This window comes from Aspergillus heteromorphus, assembly GCF_003184545.1.
Source record: "Aspergillus heteromorphus CBS 117.55 chromosome Unknown BO70scaffold_29, whole genome shotgun sequence".
Classification (NCBI taxonomy): Eukaryota; Fungi; Ascomycota; class Eurotiomycetes; order Eurotiales; family Aspergillaceae; genus Aspergillus; species Aspergillus heteromorphus.
The window spans coordinates 71565-91032 of record NW_020290434.1 but is presented as its reverse complement, the minus strand read 5'-3'; the positions used below and the strand labels follow the sequence as shown (position 1 = coordinate 91032).

The following is a 19468-nucleotide window of genomic DNA, read 5'->3' as shown; positions in this document are numbered from 1 at the left end:
CAGAGCACTAGACTGCTCCAAGAGTCGCAAGACCAAAAGCGAGCTTCCCCTCCCCCTTCCTTTCCTGGACCTCGACGACTTCGATGCTTTAGTTTCCTGCCACTACGCCGGGCTTGCTTCTGACTACTGCTGCTGCTAAGCTGGGAAGAAGGCAGTAGGGCAAATTTGTCCCGTTCTTACTCATACTGACTGACTGACTGACATTCTACTACGACTTACACTTTAATCCTCGTCCTTCGATCTCCTCCTCCATCACGGAATCACCGCCGCCGCCTCTCCTTCTCTCTCTTCTTCCTTCATCGGTCGCCTCTCCTTCACTGCTCTGCTCCGCTCTGCTCTGCTCTTTGTCTCCTCTGATCGCCTCCCTTCTTCAGTTCTGCCTACATCGGAGCATGCGTGGTGGGATTCGACCGTGCCTTTGTGAATTGATCTCCACCTAGTCGCCCCGTGCTCCTCTCCAAGCCTGCTTGTGTGCTGGTACTGGTACTGGTGCTGGTGCTGTGTTGCTTGCTGCTACTTGCTACTTTGCTACTTGCTGCCTTGATCCCCCCCCCGACCAACCCCGCCAGAACGGACCCATGCAGACCATGCCGCCCCGAGCATCGCTGACCAGCTCGTTCTCCGTCACCGACGCCAACAACGAGGTGGTTTGTCCCCTCAAGAACAACGATGGCTCCAATTGTCGGAAGAGATGCCTGGGCGTGAGTGTTCCTCTTGTGTCCCCCCCTCCGTGCTCCCTCCAGCTCAGCTCCCTCCTTATCCCGCCCGATAAAGATCGGAGCCCCACTTTCATGCAATGGTCAGCAAGCAGCCTGCGACGGGCTGGCAATTGGCCCGAGGCATCAGCTGGAAAGAAGAAACTCCTGTTTGCCGCTCTCCAATCCCGATGCTTGCCTCTAACAGGTTTTGCGCCCTCTAGGAGAAGCGCTACCGCTCCATGCAGGAGCACATCCGACGAGCCCACCCCAATCACTACATCCCGAAGCTCCCGGCCACCGAGGAGAGCTTTATCCTGATGGTGACCACTCCTCCGGACCAGCGGGCGCACCTCTCTCCCCCCAATCAGGCCCCCTCTCGGCGACGCAATGGTCGGTCCTTACAACTGGGATTGTGGCACGAAGGAAGCAGGCTGACTGGCTCAGATCTCGCGGATCGGGATATCTACGTCGCGGACGCTAGCTCCCCGGCCACCCCGCGGGGCATCGACGAGGCGCACCCCGCCGCCGCAACAGCGGCCGTCGCATTGGCCCAATTGCACCATAATCGTTTGGCTTCGGACTGGGACACGGACATGGTAGGAGACGGTGGCAACGAGGCGAAGTAGCGACGAAGCTAATCGGAGGTTCAGGAAACCCATTCGGATAACGACCAGGACCGACTGCGATCGATTGAACTCCCCTCCCTGAGGGACCACTTCAAGCAAGAGTCGCTCCCGCCATTCTCGTCCCCTCGCCCGCGGGAGCTTCTGCCTTCAATCTTGACGCACTCGCCGCCCGGTCGCTCTTCGACTCTGCCTCCTATCCAGCGTAGAGACAAGCTCCCCCGTCCTCGCAAGTCTTCCATCTCCGGAGCACGCAAGCCGAAACATGAACGGACCAAATCGAAGGAATACGGTCGGCGCCCCAGTCTAGGTGAGCGCAAGGCACTGTCCGCGGAGCCCCAAACCGCGGCATGGGCACAGGGCAAGCGTTGGGAAGATCTGATTGAAGCAGCCACATCGGCCACGGAAGTAGATGACGACCACCAGTCGGATGTAAGCACTCGACGAGCATCTAATGATTGAGGTCTGGTTGACTAAGTACATCAGGTCGGCCGGTCGCCTACCATGCCACCATTGATTTCCAACATCACGTCGGCCCCTCTGGTGGGACACAACCGCTCGTCCCTGCCCCCGGCTTTCCAGCACTCGTCCGGGCTGCCCCCTCCCGCCTCCCACCGGCCGCCGTTCCCGCCTCACTCGTATACGGCGTCGCCCCTGCACAAGTCGCTGACTCCGCCGCCGTTTGACACCGCCCGCAGTCGCGACAGTGATTTGGAGCCATTCCCGTCCATTGAATCGTCCATCGATTCCGCGTCGTCGGCCTCCGGGAAGACCTACGCATTCTCGAGCCATCTCGGCCATTCCAACCATGAGTCGAGCCCCGTGTTGAATTTGTTCCCCGCGTCTGCGTCCCAGCGCCAGCATCATCGGTTTTCTAATCCCACTCCCGCATCGTACCGCAGCAAGGAAATCCAGATCTACTGTGCCAGCTGCAAGCGGCCGTCGGCGTTGAGTGAGTGCTATGCCTGTACAGAATGTATATGTGGAGTGTGTCGGGAGTGTGTGGGCATGTTCATCAGCAGCCCCCCTGCCTCGTTCCGCAACGTGACATCGAGCCCTGGCAGCGCGATGTCGCACGGTCCGACCGGCTATCCCACGCGGGGCTGCCCTCGCTGCCGCACTGTAGGTGGGAAGTGGAAAGCTTTCCAGCTCGACTTCAGGTGAACCTGCATTGGCAGATGTCTTTCTCTCTTTTTTTTTTTTTTGCAGGCGCAAGCCCAACAGAATTATGTTATTACGGATGTTACGATTAATGGCTTTAGGGTTCAAGGGACCCAGAATTATGGAGCAACGACATGAGCCAAGGACAGCATCTTTCATGGGCAATGAGTATGATGTCGCCCTTGCCTCAGCCTCTGGCTTGAAGGGCGGCCACCATGATGTGCTCACTCCATGAAAGAATTACGAAGAAAAGCCGGATTTGGGGTGTTTTGGATGATATACAATAACGCTGGGCGGTTATATACACATGGTGGCATTGGTGTTTTGTTTTGACATTTTGGTTACGCTTTGGATGACTGCATTGATGAATATATTGGACATTGGTTTAAATAGACGGCGGACGTCCCCTCGTCTCCGGAGATAAAAGTATAGGAAATTCTAGTTTTGGCGAGAAGGACCAGAATATCTACTTATAGGGTCTAGCCTATCAAGCCTGCGCTGGTCCGACAGGTGGTGAGGATGCCAGGGGGATCCGAACGGCCAATAGGGAGGTCTCTTGATCACTCTTCAGAATATACTCTGTACTAATATCCAAGAGAGTATTACTAAATTGGGCCATTACACAACCTTCTTTATCAGACACTAACATTTCTCCTATTTCAATAATATCTTGACAACATGGAAATCGCCTTATTCTAGAGACGCTGGCATAATTATTCCTTCCCCTCCCTTATAACTATGTCACATGAGGCTATGTACTCATGTCAGCTCCCTAGTAGTCGCTCGCTACACTCTCCTATGGCAGACCTCATCATAAACGCCCAAGGACAGAACTATCGAAGCATAATGACGGAAGTCCTTTGCAGGACAAAACTCCATACCGGAGCCCCCACTTATTACTGGTCTCTCTGGTATCTGTGCGTGGCTCCTTCCACCATCAGCAACACGTCTAAAGCTGCTCGCGTAGCTCCTGCCGTCACTTCCTAATCGGGGCTACCACAACCCCTGCGTCCCACACGGTCTGGTCTCATTTCTCCAAACCCAAGGAGTTTTCAAACAACTTGCCATCCTTTTTCACTGATCCACCACGGCGCTTATCAACTACTATAGCTACGGAGCATTCACCATCGTCCCTCATATTAATACCAGTTGACTGCGTACTGATGGCCTCGATCGCTGCGGAATTCTTGCTGAACCTGAACCCAATCGATATGAAAACGCCCCAAAAATAGCCCACGACCGCGATAATGGGCGCTGTGTCGTGACTCAGGCGGGAGAGGTTAACCAGATATGTCACATCTACCCTTTTGCATTGGGGGAGAAGACAAAAGGCGAGCGGGAAAGATTCTGGAATCACCAGATTTTCCAGTCCGGGGGTACAGAGGTGCCCCAGAACCTCTTGTGCTTGTCAGGCCTCGTTCACCAACTTTGGGGCCGCGCACGCCTCGCGTTTGAAACGCTCAAAATGGCAGAAGATGGCAAATCCTTGACCATCCGATTTTGGTGGTTACCGGGCAACAAGTTCCTCCCCAAGGTGCCTCTTTGTGACCCTCCCTCCCTGCCTGCCTCTCTTAAAGGAAGCCCTCTTAATGCGAAGTTGCGGAACTGCGAGACCGAGGAACCCATGATATATATATTCCGGCCACATCTTGACTATGACTACATGTGACCCAGTGGACATGCCCCTTCCTTCGTTCGAGCTCCTTGAGATGCAGTGGATGCTGAACCGCGTCGCTGCACTGTGTGACCGATGAGCAGATGGATGATGATGACTTTTGGTCGAGAGACACATCAGCACTAGAAGCATTTCCTGCAGCGGCGGAGGAGACCTCCGATGATTCTTCTTCTATCCTGAGCGATTATTGGAGAGAAATCAACGGAATGCGTCCATTAGCGTCATTCGAATATGACCGTACCAACAGAAATAGGTGCACAGGACACTGAGATCTCTTCCATCATCATACGAGTGGCGGTGTGGATGGAATGCAAGCCTCACAGAATGTCTTTCCCATTGTCGAGGGACTATATGTATCCAGCGCACGTTGTGTGCATTGAGCAACTTCCCCATCCATCATTATAGTACTGATAGTTCTGGGAGACATCGAATATACCATGGTTTATCAGTACGTACATGTGTAATGATTATGCCACCGTCTACATCTACCATATCATGATGCTGCCCACCAGCCTTCTAACCCAGCCAACCTTGCCCTCTTGTGACTTGGCAACCTCTTGTATACCAGCTTCCCCCCCAAAGAACCTCACCACCACCTCCGCCGCCAACTTGGAATCATCCCCATCGCCATCCACCTCCCCAATCGCCACCACATACCGCGCCACGTCCCCCTCATCCCACCCCTCCCTCCTCGCAAACTCCAGGCACGTCTCCCGATTCACAAACGAATCGAACTCGAAATGCCCCTGATACGTCAACACCCGCCCGGGGTAGTAGAACCCCTGGAGGGGACAATCCCCCGTGGACCCGATATTGATCCACGGCGACGGCACCGCGTCCGCCCTCCCGGCCACCCAATCGCCATGCACCATCTGCAACCGCATCTCCGTCCGCCCCTGCAAGCACGGAAACGCGTCCACGAACCCAGGCGATAGCTTCATCGTGGCCAGTCCGACTTCCTTCCCGGCAGGACAGCACTCGACTCGAAGCCCCTCTGCTGCTGGATCTTCACCCCCACACCCCTCCCCAGCACTCAGACACGATCGCGAAAGCAACGCCTTCGCAATAACCTGATGTCCAAAACAACTCCCGAACATCCTGACATGCGGATACCGCTCAAACACCGTCACGATGAATTCTTCCAAGGGAGAGACCCATTTCTTGTTCGTGTCGTAGGCGGATGCTGCGGAGCCGGTGATGAGGATTCCGGAGATGGGCGTCGCGAGGGGGTTGGTTTCGTCTTCTTCCGCTTCGTCCCCTTCGCCTTCTTGGCTGTTGTCGTTGAAGAAGTGGTCTTGGGACCGGGGCTTTCTGTTCAGACTGGATAACGGCGGGAATTGTCCCCCGACGATGTCGAAGGCCGTGGTGTGGATTTTTGTCCGCTTGCTGTTATTGCTCAGACGCGAGGCCGTATCGTCTAGTAAGCGCTGGAATTGGGAGCTGTAGAGGCCGCGGGAGGCGTAGACGTTTGGGACGGGGACGTCGACGTCGAGGATGGCGATGTGGAGGGGTTTTTTCATTGTAGGGTCTGGTTGGTTGGTTGGTTGGTTGGTTTATTCGGGTGGAGGTTGTAAGTCGATGGATAATAGATGATAGATAGTGAGGGGGGAGAGGAGAGAGAGGGGAGAGAGGGGAGGGGAAGATTGAACGATATAAATCTAGTGAGTGAGTGAGTGAGTGAGTGAGTGGGTGGGGCGGGTTATCCTTATCGCATCTAGTTCCTGTCTTTTACAAGATGGTTTCATGGTCAGCGGTCTGTGGTTGTGGTTATGGTCGTGGAAATAGTTGTCTGACGATAAGTAGCAAGCCAAGTGGAACCCGGATCCGGCAGAACAGGGATCGAGTTACCCGATATGGTAATTTGGGGTGCTGGGGCCGGGTCGGGGCGAGTTTATTTTCGGGTTAGTGGCAGGTTTTGGACATACTTTACTTTGGAGAATAATTAGTGGCTGAACAGAGAAGGTTGGAGGGTGTATTTATTTGCTGGCCACTCACTGGTTGTCATTGGTTATTGGTTATTGGTTATGTTCTTGTGGGTTGGTGATTCTGCTGGGTAGGTAGAAGAACATACTTTATACTTTGTATGTAGTAAGTAGTTTGTTCTTTTGTATCTATCTATCTATCTATCTATCTATGTAGTCCTTGATGATTATGAGTGGTCATGTTTTGTATGAGTGTATGTACATAATCTAGCTATTCCCCCCCCCTTTTTTAATTGATTTTTGCTTCTTGTCTGGTTGCTTCTTCTTATCAATCAGAGCTCCTACTATATTCCCCTGGTTCTTCAATATGTCTGTCTATATGGAGGCGTAACGCTCCACACTCTGGTTTCTTACCGATTGTTGATGATTGAAGCAGTAAATACTAGTTATGATCTTGAGGTAGCGAGTATACCCCTGCTGCCTGCGTCACCCAGTCAGTCAAGGATCACTGTTCTGGCCACAAATAATAACCCCGCAGCAACACAGCCAGTAGCCCACCACAGGTGGATCGTCCACCTGGTATGTATCATCTTATTGGACCAACCTGACAATCCTCGACACTCCGTCGGCAAGTTCCCAACTCCTGTCCCGGACATTCATAGGGCCAACCCGGCGACCCGCCCCACTGTTACTTATCTCCGCCCTGCGTTAACCCCGCTCTATACATCCCTGACCCATGCAGCTTTGCCTCCATTGGGTTGTGTTTCTTTGTTCGTCGCATGACTATTAGTACTGTGCATGGGTTTTGCAGGCTCACTAGTAGGTATCTAAGTTGGCAGGCAGGTGGGTGGGTATAAATACTGCCGACCTCTCCCTCCTCGCCTTAACCTCCCACTCCACAGCAACAGTCTACACTACACAACACCCCCCCCCCAGTCTCCAAAAGACAAGACAAGATACGATACGCGCAACGCCCCCCCAAAATGCCAAAAACCATCTTCATCACCGGCGCGACCGGCTTCATCGGCCAAGTGGTGACCGCCAAAGCGATCCAATCGGGCTACACGGTGCGAGGCCTCTCGCGTTCCCCGACAGGCGATGCCCTCCTCACCTCTCTGGGCGCGACGCCCGTCCGCGGGACGCTGCAAACCTTCGACGTCCTGGCCACCCAAGCCTCTGCCGCCGATATAGTCATCCACCTGGCCTTCGACCACGACTTCAGCAAGCCGTTCGCCGAGCTGACAGCCACGGACATGGCGGCTGTGGACGCCCTCGCTGCGCCGCTGGCGGGAACGGACAAGCCGCTCGTCGTCACGAGTGGGACCTCGTTCGTGAGACCGCACCCCGAGGGGAAGGAGACGGACGAGACTGCGCCTGTGTTGGACGGGCCGGCAGGGCTGCGGTTCGGGGCCGAGACGCATGCGCTGGCGTGGGTGCAGAGGGGCGTGCAGGTCCAGGTCGTGCGCTTGCCGCAGTATGTCTACGGCAGGGCGAATCGGTCGGGGTTTGCGGCTAAGATGCTGCAGATGGCGGTTGAGGCGGGCGAGGCCGTGTATCTCGATGTGGATGGTGGGGAGTATTGCTTCTCCGAGGTGTATGTGGATGATGCGGCGGAGTTGTATTTGCTTGTTGTCGAGGGGGGGAGAGCTGGGGACGTCTGGAATGGCGTGGCCAGGACGACCACCACGTATAGGGAGTTTGTCGGGGCAGTGGGAGAGCGGGTGGGTGTGCCGGTGAAGGGAATCAGCAGGGACGAGGCGCTGGAGAGATGGGGGCCGTTTCTGGCCGGGTTTGTGGGCTTGGTGAATAGGGCGAGTGGCGAGAAGGCGAGGAGCAGGTTGGGGTGGGTGGCTAAGGGGCCGAGTTTGTTGGAGGAGGTGAGTCGCGGGAGTTATGGGGAGGTCGTGGAGGGGTTGAAGAAGGGGGTGTAGTTGTTGTGTAGGAGTGATGATAAAGAACTGTATGGATCGTTTATGTTTGTAATAAGTGGATGTAAATTCCATGATTCTGTCACTGGGCGTTTATTCAGTTTAACCATCTCTACTGGAAAGGTTTCCTGCCTCCTACCAGAGTGGCTCTTTCTTCACTCTGCAGGTTAGTTCTCACGCCGCGGGGTATTTGCTATTTCCCCTGGATGGATATTGTGGAAGATACTTTTATCCACTTTACCACATCCTTAACAGTGGCAGTTTTCTTTATCATTCCACTTCTTCATATGTCTCTGGCCATAGTCATGTCAGAACCTCTGGGTATTACCCCCTTGGCTCACCCAAGAAGCGAAGAAAATCAGTCCATAAGGTCCGACCTGCCAGAGAACCGCTCGACAGTCTGCTTTCGCAACTTTAGACGACTATCCGCGGCAGTGGAACCGATTCGAGATTTGCAGACAAATGACGAGCACGAAACCAACCACACAATCGTTGTCCTGTCATGTCAAGTAACAAAGAGGCAAGGGACCGTCTGTCTGATAACCCCGCAGTGCTTGGAAGTGTACACTTCGAGTTTGAGTATGAAGGGAATGTCAACATCATCGGTTGACTTTGGCATCTCATACTTGCGGTCACAGATATACCAAGGTCTCGAGCTCGTGTGTATACAGCCTAGGGTAATCTTCAGAGTTGTGGGAATTCCGTTCTGCACAAGTCCCCCCCCCCCTATAGGAGATAAGGGCAAGGAGAGAGATGAAACATTTTTTCCACTCTCGCGAAGAGTCCGTCGTGGGCAGCTGATCAGTCGGCCCACGTTAGTTGTCCAGACTCGATATTCATCGTGGAGGCTAAAGCTTGGGTACCGCGATAGATGAAGATATGGACATGGACATGGACATGGGGATGAACACGAGCATGAACAAAGACATGTAAGCGGTCTGCTCAGACACGGCCCCAAGTCAGGGCATGACAACAGTTTGATAGTTCGATCTTTTTCATCCTGGCGGTTGTTCTTTGTTGAGTATCGCAGTACACATCGAGAGCGACAGCTCATTCCATATATGTATCAGTATTTATGATAGCTAGACACATATATTTTCCCTTGGATAATGTTCAATTGGCAAGTGGCGGTATGGTCCCTGTGAGATCAAGCCCGCCACGTATTCCAAGGAACTAGCGCGGGTGAGCTGTAATCCATGTCTGAGGACAAGTAGTATTGATGTGGTGTAACCGAGCCGTGGTCAGGTGAGGGCCAGATCGTCTGATGACGTTTGAGGAAACAGGGATATGATAGATATATATCGGGGTGGTCATAGCTTCGGCGGGTCCAGGGCAGACTCGAGTGGACAGGGAAAATCCAAACAATAGATCATCGTGATATACCCACCAGGTACCGATCGCAGACCTGCTTCTCCGTCCGGATGCCGAGTGGATAAGAATATGCTACTGGGAGAGAATGCGGAGAGGAAGAGTGAATCACAACGGAGAGACAAAGAGTGCCTGGATGCGGAGTGCCTGACGTTAGCGCCCGACGGGTGAGGCCACCGCCGGGGCCTCCAGCCAATCCCGGGCCCCGCCGGGGCTCTCCGCCGCTTACGTACACCACGCTTGTCGTCATGCCGGAAGGACCCAGCCGACATGCTCAGCTCAGCTTACCTCGACTCGACCGTCTGCTTCTCGCTCTATTTACTCCTCCCTTCCTTCATCCATCTCCCATCTTTACCCCCCCCCCCCCCCCCCTTCATCCATCCCGATCCGTTTCCTCCCCCTTCTCCTCTTTGAATGTGATCACCACCCGCATCCACTCTTCTGACCCCATCCCCTCACGATGCGGGGTCTCCGCTTCATCCCCATCATCGCGAGCCTCGGCCTGCTCCCCCGAGCTCTCGCTCGGGATGAACCAAGCTCCGGCTTCACCACCATCCACGAGCCCGGCCGCTGTGCCATTCGCGGCCACTGCGGCAAGAAGTCCTGGTTCGGCGGAGAGCTCCCCTGTCCCGACAATGGCCGCGCAGAGCAGCCCGAAACGGCGGTGAGGCAGAAGCTGGTCGACCTTTGCGGCAGCAAATGGGAGGAAGGCCCCGTCTGCTGTGTCGACGAACAGGTGAGATCGTCAAAGCTCCGGCCAACCCGGTGCCCCTGCTGACCATTGTTTCCAGATCGATGCCCTCTCCAAGAACCTGAAACTCGCCGAAGGGATCATCGCGTCCTGTCCCGCCTGCAAGGAGAACTTCTTCAACATCTTCTGCACTTTCACCTGCTCCCCCGATCAATCCCTCTTCGTCAACGTCACTCAGATCGAGGAGAACAGCTCCGGCAAAAGGCTCGTCACGGAACTCGATAATGTCTGGTCGGAAGAGTTCCAGAGTGGCTTCTACGACAGCTGCAAGAACGTCAAGAACGGGGCCTCGGGCGGGAAAGCCATCGACTTCATCGGGGGCGGGGCCAAGGATTACCCTCACTTTATGAAGTTCCTTGGAGACAAGAAGCTTCTGGGAAGTCCGTTCCAGATCAATTTCAAGACGGAGCCTGCCGGCTCCGACCCGGATGGCATGGAGGCGCTGCCGATCACGCCCAAAGCATGCAATGACGCCGACGAGGCTTTCCGCTGTTCCTGTGTCGACTGTCCCGATGTGTGTCCTGAGTTACCGGCCATCAAACAGGACCAGTACTGTCATGTGGGTCTCCTACCTTGTCTGTCGTTCGCGGTGATCCTCATCTACTCAATCTTTCTGCTGGTTATTGTCGCTTGCTCCAGCTATTTCACCTATCGTGAACGCCGATACCGGAAACCGGAACGGGTCCGACTGTTGCAGGATCCAGCCCCCAGTGATGATGAGGATGAGGGCGATATCGTGCGCGCGGGTGGCTATATCGAGCAGCCCAATGGTGTATACAAACTGAACGCGGTCCTGGACAAACTGTTCAATCGCATCGGTGGTGCCTGCGCTCGATTCCCGGCTATCACCATTGTGTCGAGTGTCATTGTAGTCGGTGTGCTGAGCCTGGGCTGGCTTCGCTTTGCCGTAGAAACAGACCCGGTCCGCCTCTGGGTGAGCCCGAGTTCAGCTGCGGCTCAAGAGAAGGCCTATTTCGATGAGAATTTCGGACCTTTCTATCGCGCGGAACAGGCGTTCCTTGTCAACGATACCTCCAGCGACGGGCGTGTCCTGAGCTATGATACCCTGAGCTGGTGGTTTGACGTCGAGTCTCGAGTCCACCGGATGATCTCTCTGGAACGGGAGCTGATTCTCGACGACATCTGCTTCAAGCCGACTGGTGACGCCTGCGTTGTGCAGTCTTTGACGGGCTACTTCGGGGGATCGGTGGCAAATCTGGATCCGGATACCTGGGAAGAACGGCTGGTGCATTGCGCGGGTTCCCCCGGCGACGTGAGCTGTCTCCCTGAATTTGGACAGCCCCTGCGGCCCGAGATGATCCTCGGAGGGTTTGAAGACTCCAAGGACGTGCTGGACGCCAAATCGCTGATCACAACCTGGGTTGTGAACAACCACCCGCAGGGAACGGAAGGCGAAGCCGACGCGATTGACTGGGAGGAAAATAGCTTCATCCGTATTTTTGAGGTCGTACAAGAAGAAGCCAAGGAGCGCGGGCTCCGTGTCTCCTTCAACGCCGAAATGAGTGTGGAGCAGGAACTGAACAAGTCCACCAACACGGATGCGAAGATCGTGGTGATCAGCTACCTGATCATGTTCCTATATGCCTCCCTGGCACTGGGATCCGTCACAGTCACGTGGAAATCCCTCTTTTCCAACCCCGCCAATGTTTTGGTCCAGTCCAAGTTTACTTTGGGCATCGTGGGTATTGTCATTGTCCTGATGTCTGTCTCTGCCTCCGTCGGACTGTTTTCTGCGGCTGGTGTCAAGGTCACCTTGATCATTGCCGAAGTCATCCCGTTCCTTGTTCTGGCTGTCGGTGTCGACAACATCTTCTTGATTGTCCACGAGTTCGAAAGGATCAACGTGAGCCACCCGGACGAGGAGATCGACGAGCGGATTGCTCGCGCCGTGGGCAGGATTGGCCCTAGCATCTTCCTGTCCGCAATCACTGAGACCATTGCCTTTGGGCTGGGAGTGTTTGTTGGCATGCCTGCCGTGAAGAACTTTGCGGTGTATGCGGCAGGCGCCGTGTTCATCAACGCTGTTCTGCAGATCACCATGTTCATTTCCGTCCTGGCTTTGAACCAACGGCGTGTCGAGAGCCTTCGTGCGGACTGCATCCCGTGTGTGACGGTCCGCAAAGCGCACTCCGGCATGTCCGAAGACCAGCTGCTGGATGAACAGGAGGGAGAGAGCGCTCTGCAGACGTTTATCCGCAAGGTGTATGCCTCGTCCCTTCTCGGGCGCAGGGTGAAGGTGATGGTGGTGATTGCATTCCTCGGCCTGCTGACAGCGGGACTCGCGCTGATTCCCAAGATCACCCTGGGGTTGGACCAACGCATCGCCATCCCGAGTGACTCCTACCTCATTCAGTACTTCGATGACTTGAACGCGTACTTCGGAAGTGGACCTCCGGTCTACTTTGTGACACGAAACGTGAACGTAACTGCGCGGCGTCACCAGCAACAGCTCTGCGGACGGTTCACAACCTGTGAAGAATTCTCGTTACCTTTTGTCCTCGAGCAGGAGTCCAAACGGCCCAATGTCTCCTATATTTCGGGGTCCACCGCGAGTTGGATCGACGACTTCTTCTACTGGCTGAACCCCCAGCAAGACTGCTGCAAGGAGGAAGGCGAGATCTGCTTTGAGGACCGGACCCCGGCCTGGAACATCTCTCTAGACGGCATGCCCGAAGGAGACGAATTCATTCACTACGTGGAGAAATGGACCGACTCGCCTACTGACTCGTCCTGCCCATTGGGAGGCAAGGCCCCGTACAGCAATGCTCTGGTCATTGACTCGAAGCATAAAACGACCAACGCCAGCCATTTCCGAACCACGCACACGCCGCTTCGGACGCAGGATGATTTCATCAAATCCTACATCTCGGCCCGGCGGATAGCCGACGGAATCTCCAAGGAGCACAACATCGACGTGTTCCCGTACTCGAAGACGTATATCTTCTTTGACCAGTACGTCACCATAGTGCAGCTGACGGGGACGTTGCTTGGGTCCGCTGTTGCCATCATCTTCCTTCTCACGTCGGCTCTTCTCGGCTCCGTCGCGACCGGGGCGGTGGTCACCACGACCGTGGTCATGACGTTGGTGGACATCCTCGGAGCGATGGCCGTGGCGGGGGTGTCGCTGAACGCGGTGTCCCTGGTGAACTTGATCATCTGCGTGGGAATTGCGGTGGAGTTCTGCGCGCACATTGCGCGGGCGTTCATGTTCCCGTCGCGGGCCATCTTGGAGAGAGTGCCGACCAAGTTCCGCGGCAAAGATGCGCGAGCGTGGACAGCGTTGGTCAACGTGGGCGGCAGCGTCTTCAGTGGGATCACGGTGACGAAGCTGCTGGGGGTGTGCGTGCTGGCGTTCACGCGAAGCAAGATCTTCGAGATCTACTACTTCCGGGTGTGGCTGGCGTTGGTGGTGTTTGCAGCCACCCACGCCCTCATCTTCCTGCCGGTGGCGCTCAGCTATTTCGGGGGCGAGGGTATGTTTTCCTTGTAGCGGTTTGCGCTCTGTCGTTTGTATGCTGACCTTTCCCAGGCTACGCCGACCCCGGCGCCGACGGCGGACTGGAAGAGAACCTGGCGTCCAGGGGCTACCGCTCCCTGCTGGTTGACGACGATTACGAGTCTGACGAATACTAGACGTCCGTATACAGAGTGTTTCGAGGCTTGACGCGACGAGAGGATGGCTGGGATTGCCAGCCGTATCTATACTTTGCGGGATATTATACAGATGGTCGGGAGTTACCATGGTTGAATGGCGTTAGGTCTGGAACCTTGGGTACAGCGAATTTGATTGAATCCTATGCTCCCAGAGAGGCAATAGTAAACAAACAGGGTGGGACGGCGCCGGCCATATCACACGCGGCCCGCCGGTTCCGGTCTCCTGCAGGACTGAGTAGAGTACTTATGCATACAGTACCACGCAGAATACCCGGATGCCCCCCGACGTGCCGTTCAACCGCACCATCGTAGTGGCTACCAGAAACGCGTCGATGGTGATCTTGCAGTGCCGAAACTGCGGTGGACGATCCAAGTACAAACAAAGTATACTAACAGAAAAAGTCTAAAGTGTCGGGGTGGATTATTAGGCAGCCTCCCCCTCCCCTTCCGGCATGGTTTGTGACGGTACACCGCCCGTACGCATTTCCGGATCAATAGTGCGCCCCTGATTGGGGGGCCGGGCACCCAAGGATACCGCTAGGCCGCGCCAGGCTTAGGGCATACCGGATGGAGCAACCCCCCACCCGGACATGATTTTTTTTTTTTCTCTGGCCTTCCATTTTTCCCCTCCATCTCCTTTTATTTCCTTCCCTTCCTTCCCCTCCTCTCTTCTTCTTCTTCTCTTCTTCTCTTCACACTTTCTTTTCTGTTGCATCTCTCTCCTTCTTTTGTTTCTCTTGTTTTTGTGATACCCGTGAGCTGCCTGTTTGTGTGCAGACAGCTCATTCCGTTGCAGGCCCCTCTGGAATACGAGGACCTGTGTCTACCGTTTTCCCTACCACATAGTTGAGAAGAGTGCATCACTGAGCCATCATGGATCAGCAACGCTTTTTGCAGCAGCTTCAGATCGTCCTGAACCGTGAGTCCAGCCCGCATCCGCTGAGTCTGCTGGAGACCATCGCGCTGACCTGTCTGAATAGCCGCCCAGGGTAACGTGAAGGAAGCCACCGGCGTGCTCCAGCGCGAATTCTACAAATCCCCCGAGTCGCTCGTGCTGCTCATCCAGATCGCCACGAGCCATGAGGACATGAACCTGAGGCAGCTGGCTGCCGTCGAGAGTCGCACTCTCGTCGTCAAGCACTGGGTGTCCGTCCCTGCCGACCAGAAGCCCCAGATCCGGGAGCAGCTTCTGCGTGCCGCCGTCGGTGCGGGCTCGTCCCTCGTCCGTCACTCCATCGCTCGCGTCATCTCCGCGATTGCCAAGATTGACCTGAACGATGGCGAGTGGGCCGATCTCCCCAACTTCCTCCTTCAGGCGGGTAACACCGGCAACAAGGAGGAGCGCGCCGTCAGCATCTACATCCTCCTCACCATCCTTGAGACCCTCGGCGATGGCTTCGAGGAGAAGTTCGGCGAGCTGTTCCAGCTGTTCAGCAAGACCATCACCGACCCCGAGAGCGAGGAGGTCCGCATGAACACGCTCATGGCTCTCAGCAAGCTCGCCATGTACCTCGATTCCGAGGAGGACGTCGCTCCCGTCAAGGCTTTCCAGAACCTCCTCCCCTCCATGGTTGCCGTTCTCAAGGACGCCATTAACCGCGAGGCGGACGAGAGCATCATGCAGGCGTTCGAGGTGTTCCAGACCCTTCTGGGCTGTGACCCCGCCCTCATGACCGTCCACCTCAAGGACCTGGTGGTCTTCATGAACGAGATCGCCGCCAACACTGAGGCTGACGAGGACACTCGTACTCAGGCCATCAGCTTCCTGATGCAGTGTGTCCAGTACCGCAAGCTCAAGATCCAGGGCATGCGCATCGGTGAGCAACTCACCCACACCGCCCTGCACATCGTCACTGAGCTGGGCGATGCCTCCGTTGCCGACGACGACATCACCCCTGCCCGCTCTGCTCTGGGTCTGTTGGACATGCTCGCTCAGAGCCTTCCCCCCAGCCAGGTCGTTGTGCCCCTACTCCAGGCTCTGGGACAGTACTTCAGCAACACCAACCCCGACTACCGCCGGGCCGGTATCATGGCTCTCGGCATGTGTGTTGAGGGTGCCCCTGACTTCATCAGCACCCAGATGAAGGAGATCTTCCCCATGGTTCTGCAGCTGCTCGCCGATCCCGAGCCCAAGGTTCGCCAGGCGTCTCTGCACGCTGTCGCTCGCCTCGCCGACGACCTTGCCGAGGACCTCAGCCAGGAGCACGAGAGACTCATGCCCCTGCTCTTCAAGAACTTGGCCAGTGCCATGCAGGAGTACAAGGGTGAGGAGGATGGCCCGACCATCGACATCATGAAGGCCGGTATCAGCGCCATCGACGCTGTTGTTGACGGTCTCGATGAGAAGGACGTTGCGCCTTACCAGACCGAGCTCGTGCCCATCCTGCACAAGCTCTTCCAGCACCCCGATTTCCGCATCAAGGGTCTCGCTGCCGGTGCTCTCGGCTCCCTCGCCTCCTCTTCCGGAGACTCTTTCCTGCCTTTCTTCGACGAGTCGATGCACCTCCTCCAGGAGTTCGCTGCCGTCAAGGACAGCGAGGAGGAGCTCGACCTCCGCGCCAGCGTCACCGACGCCATGGGCGAGATGGCTGCTGCTGCCGGCCCCGAGCGCTACCAGCCTTACGTCGAGCCCCTCATGCGTGCCACCGAGGAGGCTCTTCACCTGGGACACTCCCGCCTCAAGGAGAGCACCTACATCTTTTGGGGTGCCATGTCCAAGGTCTACGCCGAGCACTTCGCTGCTTTCCTCGAAGGTGTTGTCAAGGGTCTGTTCGCCTGCATTGAGCAGGATGAGACTGACCTCGACGTCTCCCTCGGTGAGGCGGCTAAGGATCTCATCGGTCAGGAGGTCACCATCGGTGGTCGCAAGGTCCGTGTGGCCGATGCTGACGACGATGACGAGCCCGTTGGCGAGGACGGTGAGATCGAGGATGTCGACGTCGATGAGGATGATGATGGCTGGGATGACATCACCGCCACCACCCCTCTGTCTCTTGAGAAGGAGATCGCCGTCGAGGTCATTGGTGACCTCGTCACCCACACCAAGTCTGCCTACCTTCCCTACTTCGAGAAGACCATCGAGATGGTTCTGCCTCTGGCTGAGCACCCCTACGAGGGTGTGCGCAAGAGCACCATTAGCACCCTTCACCGCTCGTACGCCATGCTCTACTCCATCGCCGAAGAGACCGGCCAGATGGAGAAGTGGCGCCCCGGTCTGCCCCTGCAGGTCCAGCCTGCCAAGGAGGTGCAGAAGTTCGGCGAGATCCTCATGACTGCCACCGTCAAGATGTGGACTGAGGAAGATGATCGGTACGTATTGATATTTTTTGTTTTTGCTTTTCTGAACACAGCCCTCCGGGCATCAAATGATGAACACCTCGTTTACCCAGCTCACTCCGACACACAAGTTGTGCATGATGTGAACCACGATTACTCACAAACCTCTGAACTTATTTCATCTCCTGTTTGGTTTCTTGATTGCATTGGGTCGCAGCAGCGCTAACCAAACAATACTAGTGCCACTGTCGCGGACATCAACCGTAACATGGCTGAGAACCTCCGCTACTGCGGTCCCGCTCTCATTGCCAACGAGACCATGCTCCACAACACCATCGCCATGATCACCGACATCATCACCAAGAAGCACCCCTGCCAGCTCGAGTTCGGTCCCGAGGAGGAGACTCTTGAGGCTGGTGAGGAGACCTCCGAGTTCGACTGGGTCGTTGTTGACACCGGTCTCGACGTTGTCTCCGGCATGGCTGCCGCCCTTGGCGAGAGCTTCGCTGAGTTGTGGAAGGTGTTTGAGAAGACCATCATGCGCTACGCTGGCAGCAGCGAGGCTCTCGAGCGTGCCACCGCCGTCGGTGTCATTGCCGAGTGCATCAACGGAATGGGCGGTGCTGTTACCCAGTACACCCCCTCCTTCCTGAAGCTGCTCGTGCACCGTCTCAACGACGAGGACCCCCAGACCCGCTCCAACGCCGCGTACGCCGTTGGCCGTCTGATCGAGCACTCCAACGCCAAGGACCAGATCGTCAAGGAGATCCCCACGATCCTCAGCCGTCTGGAGGGCTGCCTGCAGATGAACGTGTCCCGCCTCCAGGACAACGCCACGGGCTGCCTCAGTCGCATGATCCTCCGCCACCGCGAGAGCGTCCCCATCAAGGACGTTCTCCCCGTCCTCGTCTCCATCCTTCCCCTCAAGAACGACTACGAGGAGAACGACCCCCTGTACCGCATGATCTGCCAGATGTACAAGTGGGAGGACCCGACCATCCGCGAGCTGACCCCTCAGTTCCTGCCCATCTTCCAGGCGGTTCTCCTCGGAGACGCCGACCAGGTGGACGAGGAGCGCCGGGCGGAGCTCGTTGAGCTGGTCAAGTGGCTCAACCAGATGCAGCCGGGCGCTGCCCCCTGGGCCGAGCAGCTGTAAGGCCTCGCGCGACAGCTTGATGACGAATACTACTTAATGGATAGATGGGTCTCTTAACGAGGGCTATTATGGACGACGTTAGACGATACCCCTGGGGAGCCAATGCGCGATGACCCAAAACTGATAGAATATTGCTGGATCTATGATTTATGACGCAAAAGTGGTGTATATATGTTATTGATTGATTGATCGATCGAATATTTTCCTCCGTACACACCCAGTAAAACTGCCAGTAGTCCATTTGCGTAGTTTAAGTCGGTATTTCTTGACACTGCCACCGCACCGTAATCCACCCTCTCGCCGGTCATCCGTCCACGGCGAAGCGATTCAGCCTGTATCACCCACCTTGTACCTGATGTACAGATTTCATCCCGATGCCCTCATGAGTCCATCACCATCCCATTAACCCTCATCCAACCTTCCCCCCTCAGAGAAAAAAAAAAAAAAAAAAAACCACCAGGCGCTTTCAAGCCCCCAATCTCATTCATTCATCAACCAAACCCCCTTCACGCGCCCTATCCACCCGTCACCGCCCCCCGCAAAACCCCCACGCAGCAACAGCAACAGCAACAGCGCATGTACGTATTGTACCTAGGTAAGGTAGTAACAGCGCAACCAGCAGAACCACCGTGAATCATATCTCAGTCACGTCCCCATCTACCCCCCATTCAACACCACGATCCACCCGTGAAGAGGTCTCTCTGGGCGGTGAGGGCAGCCAGGGCGGTCCAGGCGTGGGTATATAATCCCCTGCTCGCGCCGCGGTTGTGATGATTGATTCTTCCTCTGGATTTATTCCTCGGGCAGGGCATTTCATTATTATTATCATCAATTTATTATCATTAGTAATTTATTTATTCTTTGATTTAATCCCTGGGTGGTGGGTTCATGATTAGTTCATTTATGCCTTGCCTTGCCTTGCCTTGCCTCAGGCGGACGTCATGTATGCCTCATCTCATTTCATGACTATGAGAACCTGAAGTTACTATATTATATTAGTATCTGAAGTAATGTCTTACTTGCCTTGCTCACTTGGGTAAGAGGGGGTATGTACATATACCATATACTATATATACCTTAGCTTGGCTTGGGGTAGGTACAATATACCTTAGGTACCTTATCTCAGGACATTCAGGTACCTATATGTATATATATGTATATGCATATGATACATACACACCTTATGTCAGAGACAAATATACATCGTCAGGTACATACACACCTCATCTCCGGCT

The 19468-nt window shown here is 55.5% G+C and overlaps 7 protein-coding genes across 7 annotated transcripts; 4 read left to right on the top strand and 3 right to left on the bottom strand.

Annotated features, from left to right (window-relative positions):
• Positions 1-578: 578 nt before the first annotated feature.
• rfeD (putative transcription factor RfeD) lies at positions 579-2485 on the top strand (the record flags this gene model as incomplete). The annotated part of the gene is made up of 5 exons (XM_025539620.1): positions 579-701; positions 920-1088; positions 1143-1294; positions 1349-1753; positions 1808-2485. 5 exons carry the CDS (start codon positions 579-581, stop codon positions 2483-2485), a joined length of 1527 nt encoding a protein of 508 aa, XP_025396036.1.
• A 2157-nt stretch (positions 2486-4642) lies between these two features.
• BO70DRAFT_414780 (type 1 glutamine amidotransferase) lies at positions 4643-5903 on the bottom strand (the record flags this gene model as incomplete). The annotated part of the gene is made up of 1 exon (XM_025547357.1): positions 4643-5903. Exon 1 carries the CDS (start codon positions 5675-5677, stop codon positions 4643-4645), a length of 1035 nt encoding a protein of 344 aa, XP_025396035.1. The 5' UTR covers positions 5678-5903.
• Positions 5904-7062: 1159 nt separating this feature from the next.
• Positions 7063-8010, top strand: nscE (NAD-dependent epimerase nscE; the record flags this gene model as incomplete). The annotated part of the gene is made up of 1 exon (XM_025539612.1): positions 7063-8010. One exon carries the CDS (start codon positions 7063-7065, stop codon positions 8008-8010), a length of 948 nt encoding a protein of 315 aa, XP_025396034.1.
• A 287-nt stretch (positions 8011-8297) lies between these two features.
• On the bottom strand, positions 8298-9189 carry BO70DRAFT_124749 (uncharacterized protein). Its single transcript, XM_025537982.1, has one exon. The coding sequence runs from the start codon at positions 9059-9061 to the stop codon at positions 8513-8515; it is 549 nt and encodes a 182-aa protein (XP_025396033.1). The 5' UTR covers positions 9062-9189; the 3' UTR covers positions 8298-8512.
• BO70DRAFT_124748 (uncharacterized protein) lies at positions 9190-9715 on the bottom strand. The gene has a single exon (XM_025537981.1). It carries the CDS (start codon positions 9645-9647, stop codon positions 9318-9320), a length of 330 nt encoding a protein of 109 aa, XP_025396032.1. The 5' UTR covers positions 9648-9715; the 3' UTR covers positions 9190-9317.
• Positions 9716-9745: 30 nt separating this feature from the next.
• On the top strand, positions 9746-13788 carry ncr1 (sphingolipid transporter NCR1). Its single transcript, XM_025544019.1, has 2 exons — positions 9746-10111; positions 10167-13788. The coding sequence occupies exons 1-2, from the start codon at positions 9836-9838 to the stop codon at positions 13635-13637; spliced, it is 3747 nt and encodes a 1248-aa protein (XP_025396031.1). The 5' UTR covers positions 9746-9835; the 3' UTR covers positions 13638-13788.
• Positions 13789-14459: 671 nt separating this feature from the next.
• Positions 14460-18439, top strand: BO70DRAFT_365236 (putative importin beta-4 subunit). The gene is made up of 3 exons (XM_025544018.1): positions 14460-14720; positions 14782-17110; positions 17318-18439. The coding sequence occupies exons 1-3, from the start codon at positions 14675-14677 to the stop codon at positions 18231-18233; spliced, it is 3291 nt and encodes a 1096-aa protein (XP_025396030.1). The 5' UTR covers positions 14460-14674; the 3' UTR covers positions 18234-18439.
• The last annotated feature ends 1029 nt before the right edge of the window (positions 18440-19468 follow it).